At 42.9% G+C, this 17235-nt stretch overlaps 1 protein-coding gene across 1 annotated transcript in view; it reads right to left on the bottom strand.

Moving 5' to 3' along the window:
• Positions 1–2772: 2772 nt before the first annotated feature.
• The window catches only part of clpb (ClpB family mitochondrial disaggregase), a 29866-nt gene continuing 15403 nt past the window's right edge, over positions 2773–17235 (bottom strand). Inside the window, exons 6-16 of the mRNA XM_085795466.1 lie at positions 15879–15976; positions 13489–13603; positions 8466–8543; positions 6834–6889; positions 6506–6550; positions 5947–6108; positions 5683–5839; positions 5225–5298; positions 4980–5099; positions 3742–3846; positions 2773–3151 (exon numbers count right to left, since the gene is read on the bottom strand). Coding sequence (XP_085651592.1) covers positions 2954–3151; positions 3742–3846; positions 4980–5099; positions 5225–5298; positions 5683–5839; positions 5947–6108; positions 6506–6550; positions 6834–6889; positions 8466–8543; positions 13489–13603; positions 15879–15976 — 1208 coding nt within the window. The 3' untranslated portion in view covers positions 2773–2953. The remainder of the gene's footprint in view (positions 3152–3741; positions 3847–4979; positions 5100–5224; positions 5299–5682; positions 5840–5946; positions 6109–6505; positions 6551–6833; positions 6890–8465; positions 8544–13488; positions 13604–15878; positions 15977–17235) is intronic.

Raw genomic sequence — 17235 nt, 5'->3', positions numbered from 1 at the left:
CAAAGAGGGATGGACGCAGATGGACAGACAAAAGGAGGAAGAAGGAGGAAGGGCTAGGAGAGAAAGGTGGAGGATTGAGAAAGAGAAAGAGAGGGAGAGGGAAGATGGGGGGCGGGGGGGGGGCAGTGGGTGAGTGAGCAAAATGTAGCGAGATAGAGGGAGAGGGAGGTTAGGACGATGGAGGACCAGGTTTCTGTTTCTCCATAATCTAATCAGAGAAATGGCAGCAGTCAGAAATAGCCTGACGGACAGACTAAGAGCCTCTTCTCTTTCTCCTCCTCCTCTTATTCTTGTCTTCTTCCTCGGGGAGGGTAAATGGATATACACACACACACACACATAGACACACACGCCAGCTTGACTTCCTAAAACCATAAAGTGTAGATGTGTTTGAGGATTATAGAGATGGGAAAAGCCTTGAGGTATCACAGCAAAAACCTCATACTGTCCAGATGCGACCGTTTCTAGAGTCCCACGTCAGTGCTGCTGATTCCTCTGTGGGCGTCTAGATCTTAGTTCCCATCAGCTTCAAAACATGCAGGTGGATGCTTCATGTGTGCGACACTTTGTTTACAATTCATACAACCACAGCGGGTGGCAGCAGAGTTTGCATAAGATTGATAATAGCAGCCATTCCTATGGATTTCCATTATTAAAACTATAGTAGTGCTATCATAAAAGATTTCTTATTGATTCGTCTGTGAACCTTTCAATTCGTTTCTTAGACAAACAATGAGAATAAAATGTCAGAATGTACGTAAAAGAATAAATTCAACTGACAATTCTCACATTAAAGAGGCAGGAACCTGCAAATATTTGGTGTTTTTTTCTCTTGAAACTTGAATTCATGACCAATTTTTCTGTCATCCAACTAATCAATTAATTGACCGATTGTTTCAATCTCAAAGCTGTGTTGTATCATAAAAGTGGTGGTGGTGCTGATGCTGATGATTTCTAAACACTGCAGAGACACTTCCTCCTCACAGGAGACAGCAGTGAATGCAGCAGAGTGTGAGTGTTGTTGGGGGGTCCAGGCGGAGCACAGTGAGAGTGAATGTGTCTTTTCCCTACATGCTAATTCCTCCCTATAGGGAAGACATTCCTGCATGGTGTGTGTGTGTGACATGCTTTCTACATTTCTGTGGCATTTAACGTGCTGCATTCGCACCCAGTGTCCGACACAGACCCCCCCCCACCGCCAGCCACACACACACACTCACAGAGCCAGATTCCAGGCAAATTCCTCTGTCATGTTGTTTCACAAGGTGGACAAGCGTTATTGTTGCAGAAGTCCCACCCAGGCACCGCGCTCTCTCTCTCTCAGTCTCACACACACACACCCATCCATCCATCAGGAGTGTCACTGCAACACAAACAGAACACAAAAAACAGGAATTCCCCTTTTTGTTGTGATGATTTTATTTACACGGACGAGTTTGAGATACAAGAATGAGAAATGTTTGGCGCCTTGTAAACACGCTGTTCCAACATTAATGACACAACACTTTGATTATTTAATTCTCTACGACTCTAGATTTCATCTTTATGTCACACAAGAGACATACTGTACAGCACCAGAGCACGCTGCCAGGACAGACGACACGTCTCTACATTAACATGCATCAACAGAAAACTATTCACCTGGCAGTTACATTATCTGTAACTCAAAGTGACTGCTGCACATATATTTACTGGAGATTTCTCCACTAACACATTCATTACTGAAATGAACTGAACAGGTTGTTTCTACTTATATTTATCAGTGTGGCTCCGCTGGTGAGAGAAGTGTGATTAAAGTGACAACACAGGCAACAACATGAGGCAAACTATCTTTGGTCAGTCATGTTTTCTTTTCCTTCACACTAAATGGAGAAAATAGCTCAGTCATTTTTGAATTAAATCAGTAGTTTTACTAGTAAAGTTCATTTTCTGACTTAATCTTCCTCCGTTCTTCATCTCTGCTTCCATACAACAGCTTTAACAGGCCCCTGAACTACTTCATGCTTTCACCACCATAGCACTACCCACTGTTTTTAACTTAACTTACATATAATAGCTTAAATAAATATTCTTGTTTTCAGTGCTCTCTTTGATGAGGTGGACATTAAGCTTTTACTACTGAGTGGATCAACAGTCCACTTCTACCAACACAATGCAGCAAAGCTTTCATTTCAGCTAGTGCAAAGGCTTCGATCCACTAATGGTGACATGTCTGACTCCCAGCTGTGGCGGTGTGGCTGGTATTGTGAGTCTCTGTGTGTGTGTGTGTCATCAATGGCAAATTGTGGTCCTAAAGACACGGGGATGACCAAAGTTTCGAGGACTTTGGCAGGTGATTACGTCTGTGGACAGAAACTAGTTGAGATCAGAATTAAGGCTGAGTTCAAAGACAGGTGTGGTCCGATCTGTGAGTACTCAGTACTCAGGTAATAACATAGTAGTAACAACTGAGTTGTATTGTTATAATGTAGGAGTGAGTGCTGTTCACTCTGGGGTTAGAGCATCAACGTCTGAACTGATCAAATGAAGGTCAGCAGCTGCACAGACACACAGACCTCTGTGCTGCTTCAATGGCCCCAGTCTGTGTTTGAGTTTCTATCTATTGAGTCTGTGCATGACTTCTAATATCAGCTCCAACTGCTCTGAAGGTCTGTTGTGATAATAATAATAATGATAATAAGAGTACAGTGTTGGCAGACACTGCACTGCACGCTGTGGACAGGTTGGCATGAGATTACTGCATGTGTGTACTGAAACAGAGAGGCAGTGATGTTGTGTTTATCAGAGGTACTTTTATTGGTAACATCCATCAGGGACCATCCATCCTCCTGACACTGAATGATGATGATGATGAAGTAGATGATGCTGTGTGATGGAGCGTAGATGTGTGCATAAATATATTTATATATATGTATCTGTATAGATCCTTTGTGTGTCTGTGTTGTGTTGGTTGTTAGTGTTCAGGGCTGAGTGGAGGGCGGATGTCCAGTGTTCTTGGTGAGCTGTCCTCTCCTACCACCTCCAGGCGCAGGCTGAGCGATCTCCGCTCCTCCTGGCCCTCCGATTGGACGGACAGACGGAGGGTGCAGCCTTTTGGCAGCAGCTCCTGCTCGTACGCCGCAGCTAGCTGGTTGACAACCCGCCGCTCCACCTGCGGGATCAGACATGAGGCAGAGTTTAGTTTCTCAAGTTAATTCCAATTTTGGTTAGTAAATAAATTAACTATAGTTGCTTTTCACCCATGCTGTTGGCTGATACTGAAATTAGTCTATGATGATTTAAGTTTGTTCCATGATCAATAACCAAATATCTACTCCTCTCCAGAGATATAAGTTTTTTGTGCAAAATACTAAAATAGGCTGATGATTTTTTTGCACTACACCAATGGCTTTTCATAGTTTGGCCATCATTATTACCAGTTATAAAATTTTTCACTGGTGAGTTGTCGGGACCTAGTAATGTATCTAACAAGGCAACCACAGGTTTTACACAAACCTAGTGTCACTGTTGTTGAAGTTAAAACTCAAGAAAACATTTTATTTATTGACTAAACTGTCTTAAATATCTTTTTGCACTTTTTTTTAAAGGTGCGCTCAGTGTAAAAAGTGCAAAAAGCTTGAAATAATAGATGAAAATAAATATTAAAATATATTTAAATGCCTTTAGGACAGACAAATAATATCAGGCCTTTTAGGTCATCCACCCTGGTGCAGCAGTGTGTGTGTTATAGTGTGAGCATACCTCATGTTTAATGGAGCGTGCTCCATAATGCATGTTATACCCTCCTGCCAACAGGTCCAGCACGGGACGATCCCACTGAAGAGTGATGTCATGGCGCTGCTTAGCCTAATGGGAAAAAAAGAGAGAAAGAAGAGAAAAAAGAGACGAGAGTGAGACCTTCAAATGACACAAGTATTATAATCCAGCCAGGGAGAGAGGATGGCAGGGGAGACGGATACGGAGGAGTAATGAGATGGAGAGAAAGAGACAAACGTAGAAGAGAGGAGATACTGTCAAGCAACATGTCTGCCAGCGCTAATCAACAGGCCCTTAATGCGTTTTAATCAAACACAAGTCAATAGTAGTGATCAGAGCTGCTCATTTAGCCGCTGACGTTAACGCTGCATTCAATAAATAAGATGCCACGTTTTACACCAGAGACATAAACACTAATATTACAACAATTTAAATACTGCTGTAAGGCAATAATGAGAACACTAAACATTTAATTCAGTTAATACAACTGAGTGACAAACAAATGGCTCCAGAGGATCCTGTAATAATGAGATCTGTGCTGTGAGCGCGGCCGCCTCATACAGACAGAGGAGAAATACTACACATACTAGACATGGACACTTAAAAAATTAAAGACAACACACACACACCAGCAGCATTCAAAAGACACACAAATGGACTGAATGAGAGTCATGAGTCAGGTCCCTATCAGATGCCTGCAGGGCCCATGTTTGCTGTCAGGACACCAGCTGTAATATTAATAATTAAATATTGATGAAGGCTCCACATGTTAAACACTGTAATCACATTATAGTGAGTAGCAGTGGCACATAATATTGATCTGGGTGTGTTCCTGCACAGCTCAGCGGCTGCTGGACGAGGAGGGTGTGTCCCACTGGAGGACACCCACGTTATAAATGCTGAGAGGACAGGCCTCGCTTCCTTCTCTCAAACACACACACACACTGAGTTCTCCTCCACTTCGTAAGGCTGCTGTAGTGACAACTATCATTTGTCAGTCTATACTGTCAAAGGGTATAAAATATAAACGTGGAGCCAGTGTTTAGATCTGGTATTTAAAGCAGCTCTTACTCCACCCTCACATACAAGTTGACAGTATCAACTATGAACCAGGTCATGAACACTTCAGACAACAGGTTTTTGGAAACTCAACTGAAAATGTGTTTCTCCAGATAGGAAAGATATAAATAATTGTGTATTTATACAATAATAGCCTTTCATACCTTCTTGGCCCAGAAGTTGAGCTCTTTGCTGACGAGCTGTAGCAGCTCTGAGTGACAGAATGGCAAGAAGTATACGATTTCATTGATCCGACCCAGAAACTCGTCTCTCCGGAAATGAGCCTAGACAGGAGCAAAAACAATTACCAGTGACAACTACAGCTTCTCCTCCAGTAAAATGCTGCGGGAAATTGTAATTACAACGAATCAACATGCGTTTTATTTGTTATTTCGTGTAATTGTGTTACCTTCAGGATCGGACGAATCACTGAGTCTTTAAACTGACGGGGGATTTTGATGTCATCACTTTTCTGTACATCCTCTGAGGAGAAGTAAAGTATCAACATTTATTTCACTGCAGATTTTATTCACATGACCTACGCATGTCTTTACAGTGTAGCTTGTAATTAAGATCATGATCCTATTTATTTAGGCAAGGTACTGTGATGAGCCCCAACTATACATTTAGATGATCTGATAAACAAAATGATTTAAACATCAGATCCAATCATCAGGCTCATTTTTAACTCCAGCAACAGATGGAAATGGAAAGCAACTTGTCAAAACAGGTTTTAACACATTTCCTGGGTGGAAACGAATAAAATGAATTTTGCGAGTTATGTCTCGGAGAACAAACACCTTAAGGTTGTACATCATTGTGTTTGTGTTTTCATTTAAAATCTGTATTTGTGTGCGTTTTTCTCACCGAGGTTGTCCGCCAGCTTCCTGCGGCTGACCACCTCAGCTTCCTGGCGGAGCTGCAGTGCATGCTGGGCGATTTCATCACTTGCGACGTTGGATGTCATGATGAAGATGGCGTCCTTACATTCGATGGTCTTCCCCTTGCCGTCTGTGAGACGACCCTGAGGGAGGAACAGGAGAGGTGAGAGAGATCAAGTCAGTAGAGTTACATTTGTGTCTTCATTCAATAGAGGTTCAATGATGTACTGTGTTTGTCTTACACACACACCTCATCAAAGAGCTGCAGCATGATGGTGAGCACATCAGGATGGGCCTTGTCTACTTCATCGAACAGGACGACAGCGTTGGGACACGCCCTCAACAGCTTGGTCAGCTGACCTCCCTCCTCATGGCCCACGTAGCCCGGTGGAGAGCCAATGAACTTCGCCACCTGAAGGTCAGAGGTGACTTTAACAATGGAGCACGAAGACACGTTTTACAGGAATGAACTTCCACCTGTAGCGTTTTCTGTTGCTGCGAGCTATGCAGAAATTGCACTGAAGTTGAATCGTGAGATGTAGTTCTCCACTGATGATGTAACTCCTAATTCAGATTGAATATATTCATCAACAAAACTTCACAAAAAACAGTAAAAACATTAACTTTGCTTTATGCATCCATTATGGGAACATAAACAGAATTAACCCAATGTGTCACTGCCATGAATCTGCAGCAGTGATGCAACAGTAACAGATCAGCTCTGGTCTATTAATGAATGAACCTCTGTTGCAGCCAAATATTCACCCACTCTGTGTGAAACCAACTGTTCTCAGTGTGAAGTGTCTCACCTCGTGTTTTTCCTGGAACTCGGACATGTCCATCCGGATGAAACCCTGCAATCACACAACAGATTAACCCTCCCATCACACACACCACTGTGTGGACCGTGTCAGTGTGTGTTTTTGTGTTGCACTCAGCTGACTGTACAGTTACCATGGGAACCAACACAAATTGAATTCTCTGTCATTTCTTCATGGCGGCAAGGCCGACTAAATTAAATGTCTTATATGTGTTTTATATCTGTGAGAAGACCCGTTTGCCACCCCTTGATTGAAACAGCTGTGAGTGAGAGTTTGTGTGTGTGTGTACGTACACACCAGATGCTTCATCACATACCTTTTTAATGTCCTTGTGCATGTAGCGGGCCACCTGTTTGGCCAACTCTGTCTTTCCTGTGACACCACAGAGACAAAATGTAGGCATTATTTAATTTTTCAATAACCTTTGCACCCATTCAATTATTTAAAAAACAGAAAAAAATAAAACAATAAAAATAAAACACACTCAATGTTTTTTTTGGAGTCCATCAGTATGCAGAGATTTCAGGAAGTCTTACTCATCTCAGACAGAGAGACGATGTCGGTCTTTCTGTTAAGTGTTGGCCTAAATCCCAGCGCCTCCCCGTACAAAGCTTTCAATCATCTCCCGCTCTCCACATTATGTTTGTCGCTAAAATATTCTGCATATAAATGCTCATATACGATATTGATGTCCTATGTTTGGTATGCATATGGGTTTGGTGATTGTGTGTGTGACTCTGAGCTTGTGTCTTGTTGCTGTGTTTAATATTGATGTCTCATGGCCACTGTTTGTCGCTGAAGGCAACAGAGAATATGAACGCTGCCTCTCCTTCATCTATCACTCTGGCCTGCCATTTTACTATCTCCCTCTTTTTTTAGCTATCTATCTGGCCCATCATTTTCCTCCGTCTCCCCACTGCCTTCACTCTAACACACTTTCTGCTGCTGCTTGTGAACATTTAAAATTTTGCGTAAACTACACTAAGCCTCTGTCCTTTACGGCGGAATATCTCATGATTCAGATTCAGTCTTAAAATCTGATTAAACATTGTTTTGTAAATGCTGCTATGAGGTTTGATCACTCAGAAAGATGTACAGTACAGTACGTCACGTTAGGATGAGCTTCCAGTGTTTCAAAGTGCAATGAGCTGTTTTTGACAGCTGGTGCCCACAGAGTTCAATGCATTGCAATCAGAGAGATGGATCCATCACTGATCAATTAAAACGCCGTTAAATAGGCCTGACGTTCATCTTCCAGATCATACCAACACATCTCACGTCTTACGGATCTGTTTGTGGAAGTCTGCTTTTGGTTCGGTTGAACTAGATGTGACATTGCTAGCTTGGTTCTCCAGCTCAAGTGTTATGGGCGTGGACAAGTTTCCAAGTTGGAGATGGACTGACTGATAAACTGAGAACCAATCAGGCGGACTGAGACTATTTATACCTTGCATATATGAGAGACTGCATGACTAACAACTTATGACTAACATTAGCTAATAAATTAACTAACTTAGCAATCTATCTTGAACACACGAATACTAGTAAACCTGTTAAACCATCAGTTGTGAGCAGGGACGGTTCATTATTGAAGCTTCTTGTGACTGCCGGAGTTGTTTGTCTTGATGTAAACAAACAAAGCTCTTCTTTTTTTTTTTCTTTGAATTAATCATTTCAATAGAGGGTGAGAAACAGCCAACTGTGTTTTCAAATTTACATTGTGGCACATGCTTTTTCAGCCTTGTGTATTCTCCTCCTGCCAAACAAATTAAATAACAAAAGAATACAGTACACTCCAGATGCATTCAGTGCACTTCAGAAACTTGACTTACTCGAGTGTCGTGTTTATCTTGGCAGCAACTTTTTACTTTTGTCTTTTTTGTACATCGCTTAATGAGACGAAAACACAGAGGAAGTGTCGGGTGTGAACGATGAGGGAGTGATTTACCGATTCCTGATGAACCGAGGAAAAGGAAGACGAGAGGATGCTCTTCATCGTACCAACCATTTTCCTTCCTCCTGATGGCTGAAGAGCGCAGACACAGGCAGGAGAGAAAGAAAAGAAAGGCAGGCTATTATTTCAGTCATTTGCATTTGTTGACTTTGCTTTTCCACTAAGTAATCTAAGTTTCACCCAACTGAACCGAGCTGACCCGAGGGCAGCGGGTATCCCAGAAACTATGATAAAAGAGAGAGAGAGCGGGGATGAGAAAAAGGTCAGAGACATTTGGTGGAGAAAAAAAAAGGAGAAAGAAGAGAGAAAACAGAGCAAGAGCCCGAGATGAGAGACCTCCAGAAAGCTACCCATGATGCCTCTCCTCCTCCCCCCTACCTCAGTCAGTGGGGCCATTAGCCAGCAGTAATTGTGTTAGCCTCCCTGGCGCGGCCATGGCGAAATCAGTTTAGCATGGATCGTAGCCTCACACACACACACACGCACGCTTGCTTGCTTAAAGAGGAGTGCCTACCCAACCCTGCCATCACCCCAGCAACCACACTCACACACATATACACAAAGACAAGATGATGAGGTGGATGGCAGGAGAGTAAAGAGTGTATTTGGCCGTGGTTTTCGGACACTCCACGAAGAAGCAGACACCAGCACAAAACTCGTCCAAATCTGAACCTGCTGAGAGACCGAGGCCAAGACCAGAGACGTAGACGAACAGAGTTCAGTCAGTGGAGCAGCAGCTCTGTGATCAGCAATGCGGGCTTTAGTATAGAGCTCCTGGGTTTGAATCTAGTGGCTGTAGTGTCTGCATGTGCTCCTCGTGTTGGTTTCTTTCAGATTCCACATTTCTTCCCACAGCCCAAGAACTTGTATTTTAGATGAACTGGAAAAATGTTCTTCTTATTGCATTATTAAGTTGAGTTAGTGTTTAAATCTCAATCAAGCTGAGACTAAAATGGACACAGTCGCCTTCATGAGCTGTGCATCAACCTCAGAGCAGCCGGTGCTTCTGGGAGCTGGGACATGGCTGGTAGGATCATCCCTCTGGGTGTGGAGGAGACTGTAGAGGACCCAGTGTGTCCTCTGTAAGAACAAATGTACCATTTATTTTAAATTATTACCGTTTACAATAAAATAAAATAAAAAACAGCAGCTGTTTCCTTTCAACTTGCTTTCCTTCCCCGTTCTGAGGCAGATCAGATTCTGTATGTTTGAACATCTTCAGGCAGAAACCTGCATCGTCTCACCATAAAACACAACATACAGATTAGTGTATTTTACTCCAGTCACTCCTCATTTTCCTAAACATAAGATGCTATTACAAGGGGGGAAAAAAACAAATAATGATTTAAGTTTTATAATAGTAACAATTATGTTTTTAATGACAGTTTTCAGGGTTGGTCATGTTTAATATAACTAATAGGTCTGTCTTTGTGTTCTTGTTGAAAACTTGACATCTGTATAATTGAGCTGTTAAAAGCCGTGTTTTAACTTTAAACTCCTCTTTGAATCTGACAAGTGAGAATACAACCTTGACCCAAGAACCACTGTTGGAGATTTAGTAGCCTGTTGAAATTTGTCCTTGATTTCTCGCCATGTATTCTTCTCAACTTGTCCCTGCCTTTAAACATCAAGCCAAGAGGTTCATAACGGCCCACAAGGGTGTAGCATAAATATATAACAGTTAGCAACACGGTTCAAGATAACAAGCTTAAACAATCTGTCTCTGAGGTGTCAATTTCTTGGCAAGTTGTCGTGTGCAGCCAGATAAGTGGCAGGAGAAACCCGCGGCCAAGCTGCTAAGGAGAAGATAGAGGAACCAGAACTTCGGATTTAATTCTGAGCGCCAAAGAAACAGCTTTGAGTCTCGTCAAATTATCTTGTGCGAAGACGGTGGCGCCTCGTCCAGCATGTTCACTGTAAGCTGCTGCGGCTGAGAAGCTAAATCACTGACAGACACATATGAGTGTTAAACAACAGCTGATAAACAAAAGGAGTAGAAGTGTTGCAGGAGGAGAGGAGGAGGCGGAACAAGGGAGGTAGAGAGATGGAGAGACGACACGGCAAAGAGGGAGGAACAAAGATAAAAGAGAGGAAAGAGGAGCAAGGATGTAGGAGGAGATACATGAGAGAGGAGTGATGGAGATAAGGAGGCAGAGAAACAAAACGAGTGTGTCAGAGATGGCCACAGAGATGAATAGTGACAAGAGGGGCTCCAAAGCTCCGTCTGCTTTATCAATGACTGTGTGAATGACAGCGTAACCTTCTGTGTGTTTTAGCTGATTGAGAGCGACTTTGACAGAAGGGCACATTGACATTTCTCAGAGGAGCCTGACAACAACAAGGAAAGGAAGGAGACACAAAACAAATGAAAGCTCAGCCTCTCTCTCTCTCTCTCTCTCTCTCACACACACACACGCAGGCACAGATGCGCAAACACACACACTCCGAGCAGTGTGCATTGGGCAGGTCTGGTTGGCTCTAACATGATTACAGAGGGATGATTCTCTTCAATAACTCTTAGCCCTGAGAGCTAAACCTGGATCAATCTAACCTCCTTCCTGTGTGTAAGCATGAGTGTGTGTGTGTGTGTGTGTGTGTGTGTGTGTGTGTGCATATGCAGTTAGTGTGTTGGTGCTTTGTGTGTGTGAGTGTGTTTGCAGCAGGCCAGCTGTTTGTCAGGAGGAGTTCAGGTTGAAACAGGAGACATGGCAACAGCCAGCATGTAAATATAAAAACTAACTTCTTTTTCTTCTCACATTTTAGTCTGCACTAGTTTTTACTGTGACGATCAGTTCATCCAATTGTTTTTATTCCCAATGACACATACAGATAAATTAACAATAGCAATATTAGCAGATTGATACAATCTGGATAAGTGATTCATCTTTTAATCTATCAAGAAAAAAAATACATTTTTCTCTAGTCTAGTTTTTATCTGTGTTTCAGTGCTACTCGTCAAACCAAATAAACAAAACAAAGACGTCACCTTAGGCTCTGGGAACCTGTGACGGCCATTTGTGATATTTTTTATGGCACACAAATAGGAAGAGAGAAGAGGTGTTGACACAAGACAAATGTTTATTGCATTATTCAGGTGATGTCTCCATCGCGCGGTATAAATTTCAAACGCTGTGACAGGCATTTTACAGCCAAAGTGATTAATACCAAGAGCCACGTTAATCGATAAAAAAATATTTTTTAACCATGTAAAGTATATGGCTAGCCTTTGCTCTACGTAGCACTCTTTCTCTCTTTATCTCTACATCCTCTTCTCATTTGCAGCCTCCCTATCTAGACTATATCTCTTCCTCTCTTTCCTGGTCCATCTCCTCATGTCTGTGAATCTCTGCTTCCTCTCTCTCTCTCTCTCCGCCCGCCTGAGCGTGGCCCAGTCCTGCTGGGATCACACGCCATGAGTGGGACTGTGCCACAGACTGGCTGTGTTTTTGTGAGCATCCTTGCAGATGGATCCTCTGTCTACCTCTTTAGTCCTCACACACACTCTCTCACTCCCTCTAAGTGTGTGCGTTTGTGTGTGTGTGATATATTCACTGTAATATTTCTGAGGGATCAATAAGCTGTTCCTTTATCACCGTGGTGATGTCTTCTATGGCTTTCAGGACAATTTGCCACGATAACAACAATCATTCATCACCCTGCCAAAGACTACAGGTCCCATGATTCTCTCCTCCTCCTCTGACTCCACTTCTTCCCCCTTTGTACAGCGGCACTTGAAACTGCTGCTTAAAAATGCACCAATGTCTTCTGGTTTATTGCGAAGGCTGTGAACTTTTACGTTTACATTTGTAGTTTTTTTTTTTTTTTTTTTTTACAAAGTGTTGAATTGTTCCTTTGTTGGTTATAAATCCTGCAGTATTTGCACATTACAAATACACATTACAGTTTATAATGTCTGTGTCTAGCTTTGGGAGTGAGAGTTGATTATTTTCACAAATCTAAATAGAAAATGTGCAAGATCATAAAAATAACACACATCCTCTGCTGAAACCCTCTCTACACACACACACACACACACACATACACACACGGATCAATACATGGCCTCCATGGATGCCTGGTGTAATATCAGCTCTTTACTGTCTGCAGTGTTATTGTGCTCTAACTCATCCTCCCTCCTCTTCTCCATGCATTACACTGGCTCTCTTTGTCTTTCTGTCAATGCTCCACGCTTTCTGCTCCTCAGATACTTCTCTGCTATCTTCTCCCATCAGCGGTCTTGTCTCTCTTTTTTTGTGTCTTCCATCGCTTTCATTCGTCCCCCCCTCCTCTCCTATCTTATCTGTTTTCCTCTTCCTGTCCCCATCACTTTCTGTCTCTGCCTGTCCATCTATGGCTCTGCGAAGGAGATGGACGGCGCATCATGGACAAACAATGATGAAGGACTTGTGAGGTGTGCGAAGGCCACAAAGTGCGAGTGGGAGAGGACGGAGGGGTGAAGGAGAGCGAGTGGTGTGTGATGGAGATGGAGGGGGTAAGGAGATGGAGATGGAAGGAGAAACAGAGGGAGTGAAAGGGGAGAAGGGGGGGCAGAAAGAGGGAGAGAAAAGAGGAGGAGGGGACGAGTGTGTGTGTGTGTGTGTGTGTGTGTGGGGTGAGGGGGGGTCTGTAGTATGTCTCCTCTCTCTGTAATCGTGTTAACTGGCGGCTCCAAGCCTGGCCTCTTCAGCTGTCACACACAAACACACACACATGCACACAGCACCTGTGTATGCCTGACAGACAGCTCATTCATCACAATTAACCAATTACAGCCTCCGCCGGTCTGTCTGAACCCGCCCACTGCTAGAGGGAAGGGAGGAGAGCAGAGGAGAGGAAGAGGTGGACAGAACAACAGAAACATGCTGAAAACAGAGACGAGAAGAGGCGACGAGGACGAGGAGGACGAGACTGTGTGTTGTGTATGAATCAGTGTGGCTGCGTGTCCACCTGTTTACCTGTGTGTGTGTGTGTGTGTGTGTGTGTGTGTGTGTGTGTGTGTGTGTGTGTGTGTGTTTACCTGAGGCCACGGTGTTGATGGCTCCCTCCTGTCCAATGATGTGCTCCTTCAGCCTCCTCTCCAGGGGGAACCTCCTCCTCTCCTCTGCCTCCCGCCGAGCCTGCGCCTCCTGGAACTAGATGGACGTAAAAAAAAAAAAAAAAAAAAAAAAAGGAGACCAATATGTAATAAAACAGATGAGACACTCAATGAATCAAGAGTAGTCTGAACAAAGAGTCTGCAGGTGTGTCTCCACTTATTCCTTCATCTCTTTATCATCACCTTTTCCTCTTCACATTTTCCAACTTCACAGCTCTTCCCTTTGTGAAGAACTGAGGCTGTGGAAGAACATGCACCTAGACAGATTTAGGTTTAAAAGATCAATGGTATGCAACATCATACTGCTGTTGTTTTTGGCAGACATTGTGATTGTGATACGAGTCACTTTTTGGTTGGAATGATCATTTGTGGATTTTATCTGAAAAGAAGAGAATGATTTTTGTTGGGCCTGTACCAAACAAACACGTTCCCTTACATCTGTACAACATGAGTGTTAGGATCTATAACGCATTATACCTTTATCAAAAGCAAAATTGCTGCTCCAGCTAAAAAAAAAGCTGTCATATGTGGGACTGTGACTCCCTCCCTCTATTTTCTACTTTAATATTACTTCTGTGTCAGTTTTGCCTCTCCAAACAGGTAGAGGGTGGGCTCATGTTGAACAAACAAAAAGACACATTAGCAAATTTTGGGGTTAATCAATAACATTTATTTGACTTTTCCTCCCAGTAGTAAATGATTTTACTGCTAAATTGTGTCAAACAGGAAGTGCAATCTCTGTAGACCTGTATTCATACACATGTTAATGAACATTAACAAAGCGGCTATGTTCCAGATAAGGGACTTTCACAGTGTAGCTGTTCAGCAGATTCATACATTGTGTTACAGGGACTTACTGTTAACTAATGGACATTATTTTGTGAGCAATGCCAGGCCATAAATATGATTCTTTTGTCAACATTGGCTTTGTGTATAATGACATTTTTGAAAACCCTCTGAAATCTTCCATCCTCTTACAATCTCTTTATTTCTCCCTTCTCTTCCTATCAGTTTAGAAATTTCCTTTTCCATTTCCCAGCAGCTATCTCCTTCCTGTCGTCATCCTCTTTAACACATTCTACCTCTCTATCTGACTTTGCCTTCCTCTCCAACACCCATTTCCTCTCTTCTGCAGATCTGATATCTTTCCATCATTGTACTTTCTTTCCCCTTTCTCTCTCTCTCCTCCTCTCCTTCCCCCTTGGTCTCTCTCCGTCTTTCTTTCTTTCTTGCAGCCACCCCATGACTCATTCATCCTCTCCTCTTTGTCTCCTCAGACTCCAGGTTTTTCACCCTGCAGTCGAGGCAGGCTGTTTATTCTCTCTCTCCATCTTGCTTAGCTCCAGCCTGCTGTCAAGCTGCTGGATAACTACAGATAACTCAAGTTTTATTTAACAAAGGAGCAGACCCCCACTTCCACAACTGCACACCTGTGAAATAACAAGAGCTGTGCAGCGAGGAGGAAGTCCTCTCAGTCAGCTGTTTCTGGAGGTCTGCTCAGTTAAAACCTTTCACAATTTTAACACACCGTTATCAGAACCATCCAGGAGGGTGTTTTTCATTTCACAGACTGTCATTTCAAAGCTACTGTGAGGGTGTTAATGTCCTCAGATGCAAAAAAAGTGCTGAATTACATCTTCTTGCCTGTTCAAACAAGGAATAAGTGCATTTGAAGAAGACATTCGTCCAATCAAACTAATTATTTACTAATATTTTAAAAGGGTGACAATAGTAAATACATACATGATGGTAAAACATAATATATTATATTTTTCTGGCACCTGTTTTTGAGAATGTATTACTATACTTGGTTGTACATAGTTGCACTAAAGTCCATGTGTTTATTACTATTATTGTTAAAATTTTCACACTAAAAAGAGCCTTCAGTGCAGAAAAACGTTTTACCTGCTGTAAGTCACAATATTATAGAAGAAATTCCAGATTTTATCAAGTCTCATATCAGATGTTCATTATTTCTTAGTGATCTGTAACCAGGCTTTGTTCTTCAGCAGGTTTTTAACCCCAGTTAACCCTTTCCAGCTTTCACATCCGTATTATTCAATAGCACCTGTCACTCAGTCACCAGACCGACACAGACCTCCTGACGAGCGCGTGTCTGTGTGCAAGAGGGCAAGTAAATGACACAGATGTCTGCTGGGTGAACTGCGCTGCTGAGTCATTTAGAGGAGGCTGCAGGAAACAACTACAGGATCAACACATGTGTGTGCATGGAAACTAATGCCGTTTTAATTGCTTGGACAATTTGTGTGGAAGCAAAACAAAGTTAGTGTGTCTGTGAGCATGTGTCTTACCTTGCCCTCCCACTCCTGCAGCACTGTGCCCACTTCTCCCTCCTTAGCATAGGCCCGTGCTGCGTGTCCCAAACCGTTGGGCTGCAGCGGGTTGGCACCTGTTTGCAAGTTAACACAAATGAATAAAGATTTCATTTGAAACACGAATGAATCATGTGAAAACAAAAAAAACCAAACATAAAATGACCAAAACTCATAGAAAACATCAACATCTTTTCTATTTTTTTAAAGAATGATTTCTTTGCTTTTGTTGAGAGTTGCAAGAACATGCACAAACTCCCTCAGCAGGAGGGTCTGAACATCGATCAGGCCTGTGAGGTTATGGGTGAGAGGTCACACGGGTTCAGGGGTCACTGAGGCTAACTGCAGTGAAGCAGGAGGGCCACGCAATGACCCTGTAGGGGGTTTCATATCTGCAACGCGTGCCAATAAGACAAACTCTGACCCCTACACCCGCACACCACCGCCCTGGACTATTATCAAATGTATACACACTGCAGGTTGTTGCAGGTTGGGGGCCACCAAGACACAAAAGCTCGCACACTTCCTCACGGCGGGAGGGGTCGGACGGAGGAAAGATTTTGTTAAACGGACCGCGTTTGCAGGGCTGGAGTAGAAACGTAGAGGAGACATAATGTCACAGCACGAGTGAAGTGTGCCAGGCCTGGTCAGTGGTCAGTGGTGGGCTTGTCAGTGAGGATGGTTAGCAGCTTTCTGCTCCCAACCTCAGTCACCAACACACTCGTGCCTGCACATGAACAAGTGAATGTTTCCACCACATGAGTTTCACCCGACAATGAGTGGAAATAAATAGAAGATAAGGTGTTTAAATAGTCACACACGGTGAACAAAGATGACTGTGGGAGTTTAGCATCTTAATAACTGTGAACAGGCAGGAAAGGCCCTGAATATTTAATTGTTGGCATCAATATGTTACTTTCACCTAATAATAATATTGTTGATCAGTATCAACTTTGACACTGATCAACACTTATTCTTTGATATAAGATTCTGATTTTAAAGGGACAACGAGGAGTTTGTATTTGGTTATAAAAAAGTCTCACCTTAATGTGGATGAATCGACGTTACCCACACTTGTTAACGGCTCCATTTTCGATAAATATATCGTTTTGTCTCTATTGTTATTTTGTTATTTTAATTAATGGTGGAAATGCTGGGCGAGCCGACCAGCGTTTCCTTACTTTCAGTTTCACGGACGCTGCCCGGCGAGTCATAACAACGCCGCCGAAACGCCGTTTATGGTCGAACTACGACGGTATGTGATCGTCTTCGAACCTCTGACTTTCATTCTTGATGAATGAAAACATTCTTGGCAAGACGTCCGTCTTGCACCGGT

The sequence above is a fragment of the Trachurus japonicus genome, chromosome 13 (genome assembly GCF_045865225.1).
Source record: "Trachurus japonicus isolate A0001 chromosome 13, Traja_1.0".
Classification (NCBI taxonomy): domain Eukaryota; kingdom Metazoa; phylum Chordata; class Actinopteri; order Carangiformes; family Carangidae; genus Trachurus; species Trachurus japonicus.
Note: the sequence above shows the minus strand (reverse complement) of the source record. Positions and strands in the feature narration are given on the sequence as shown.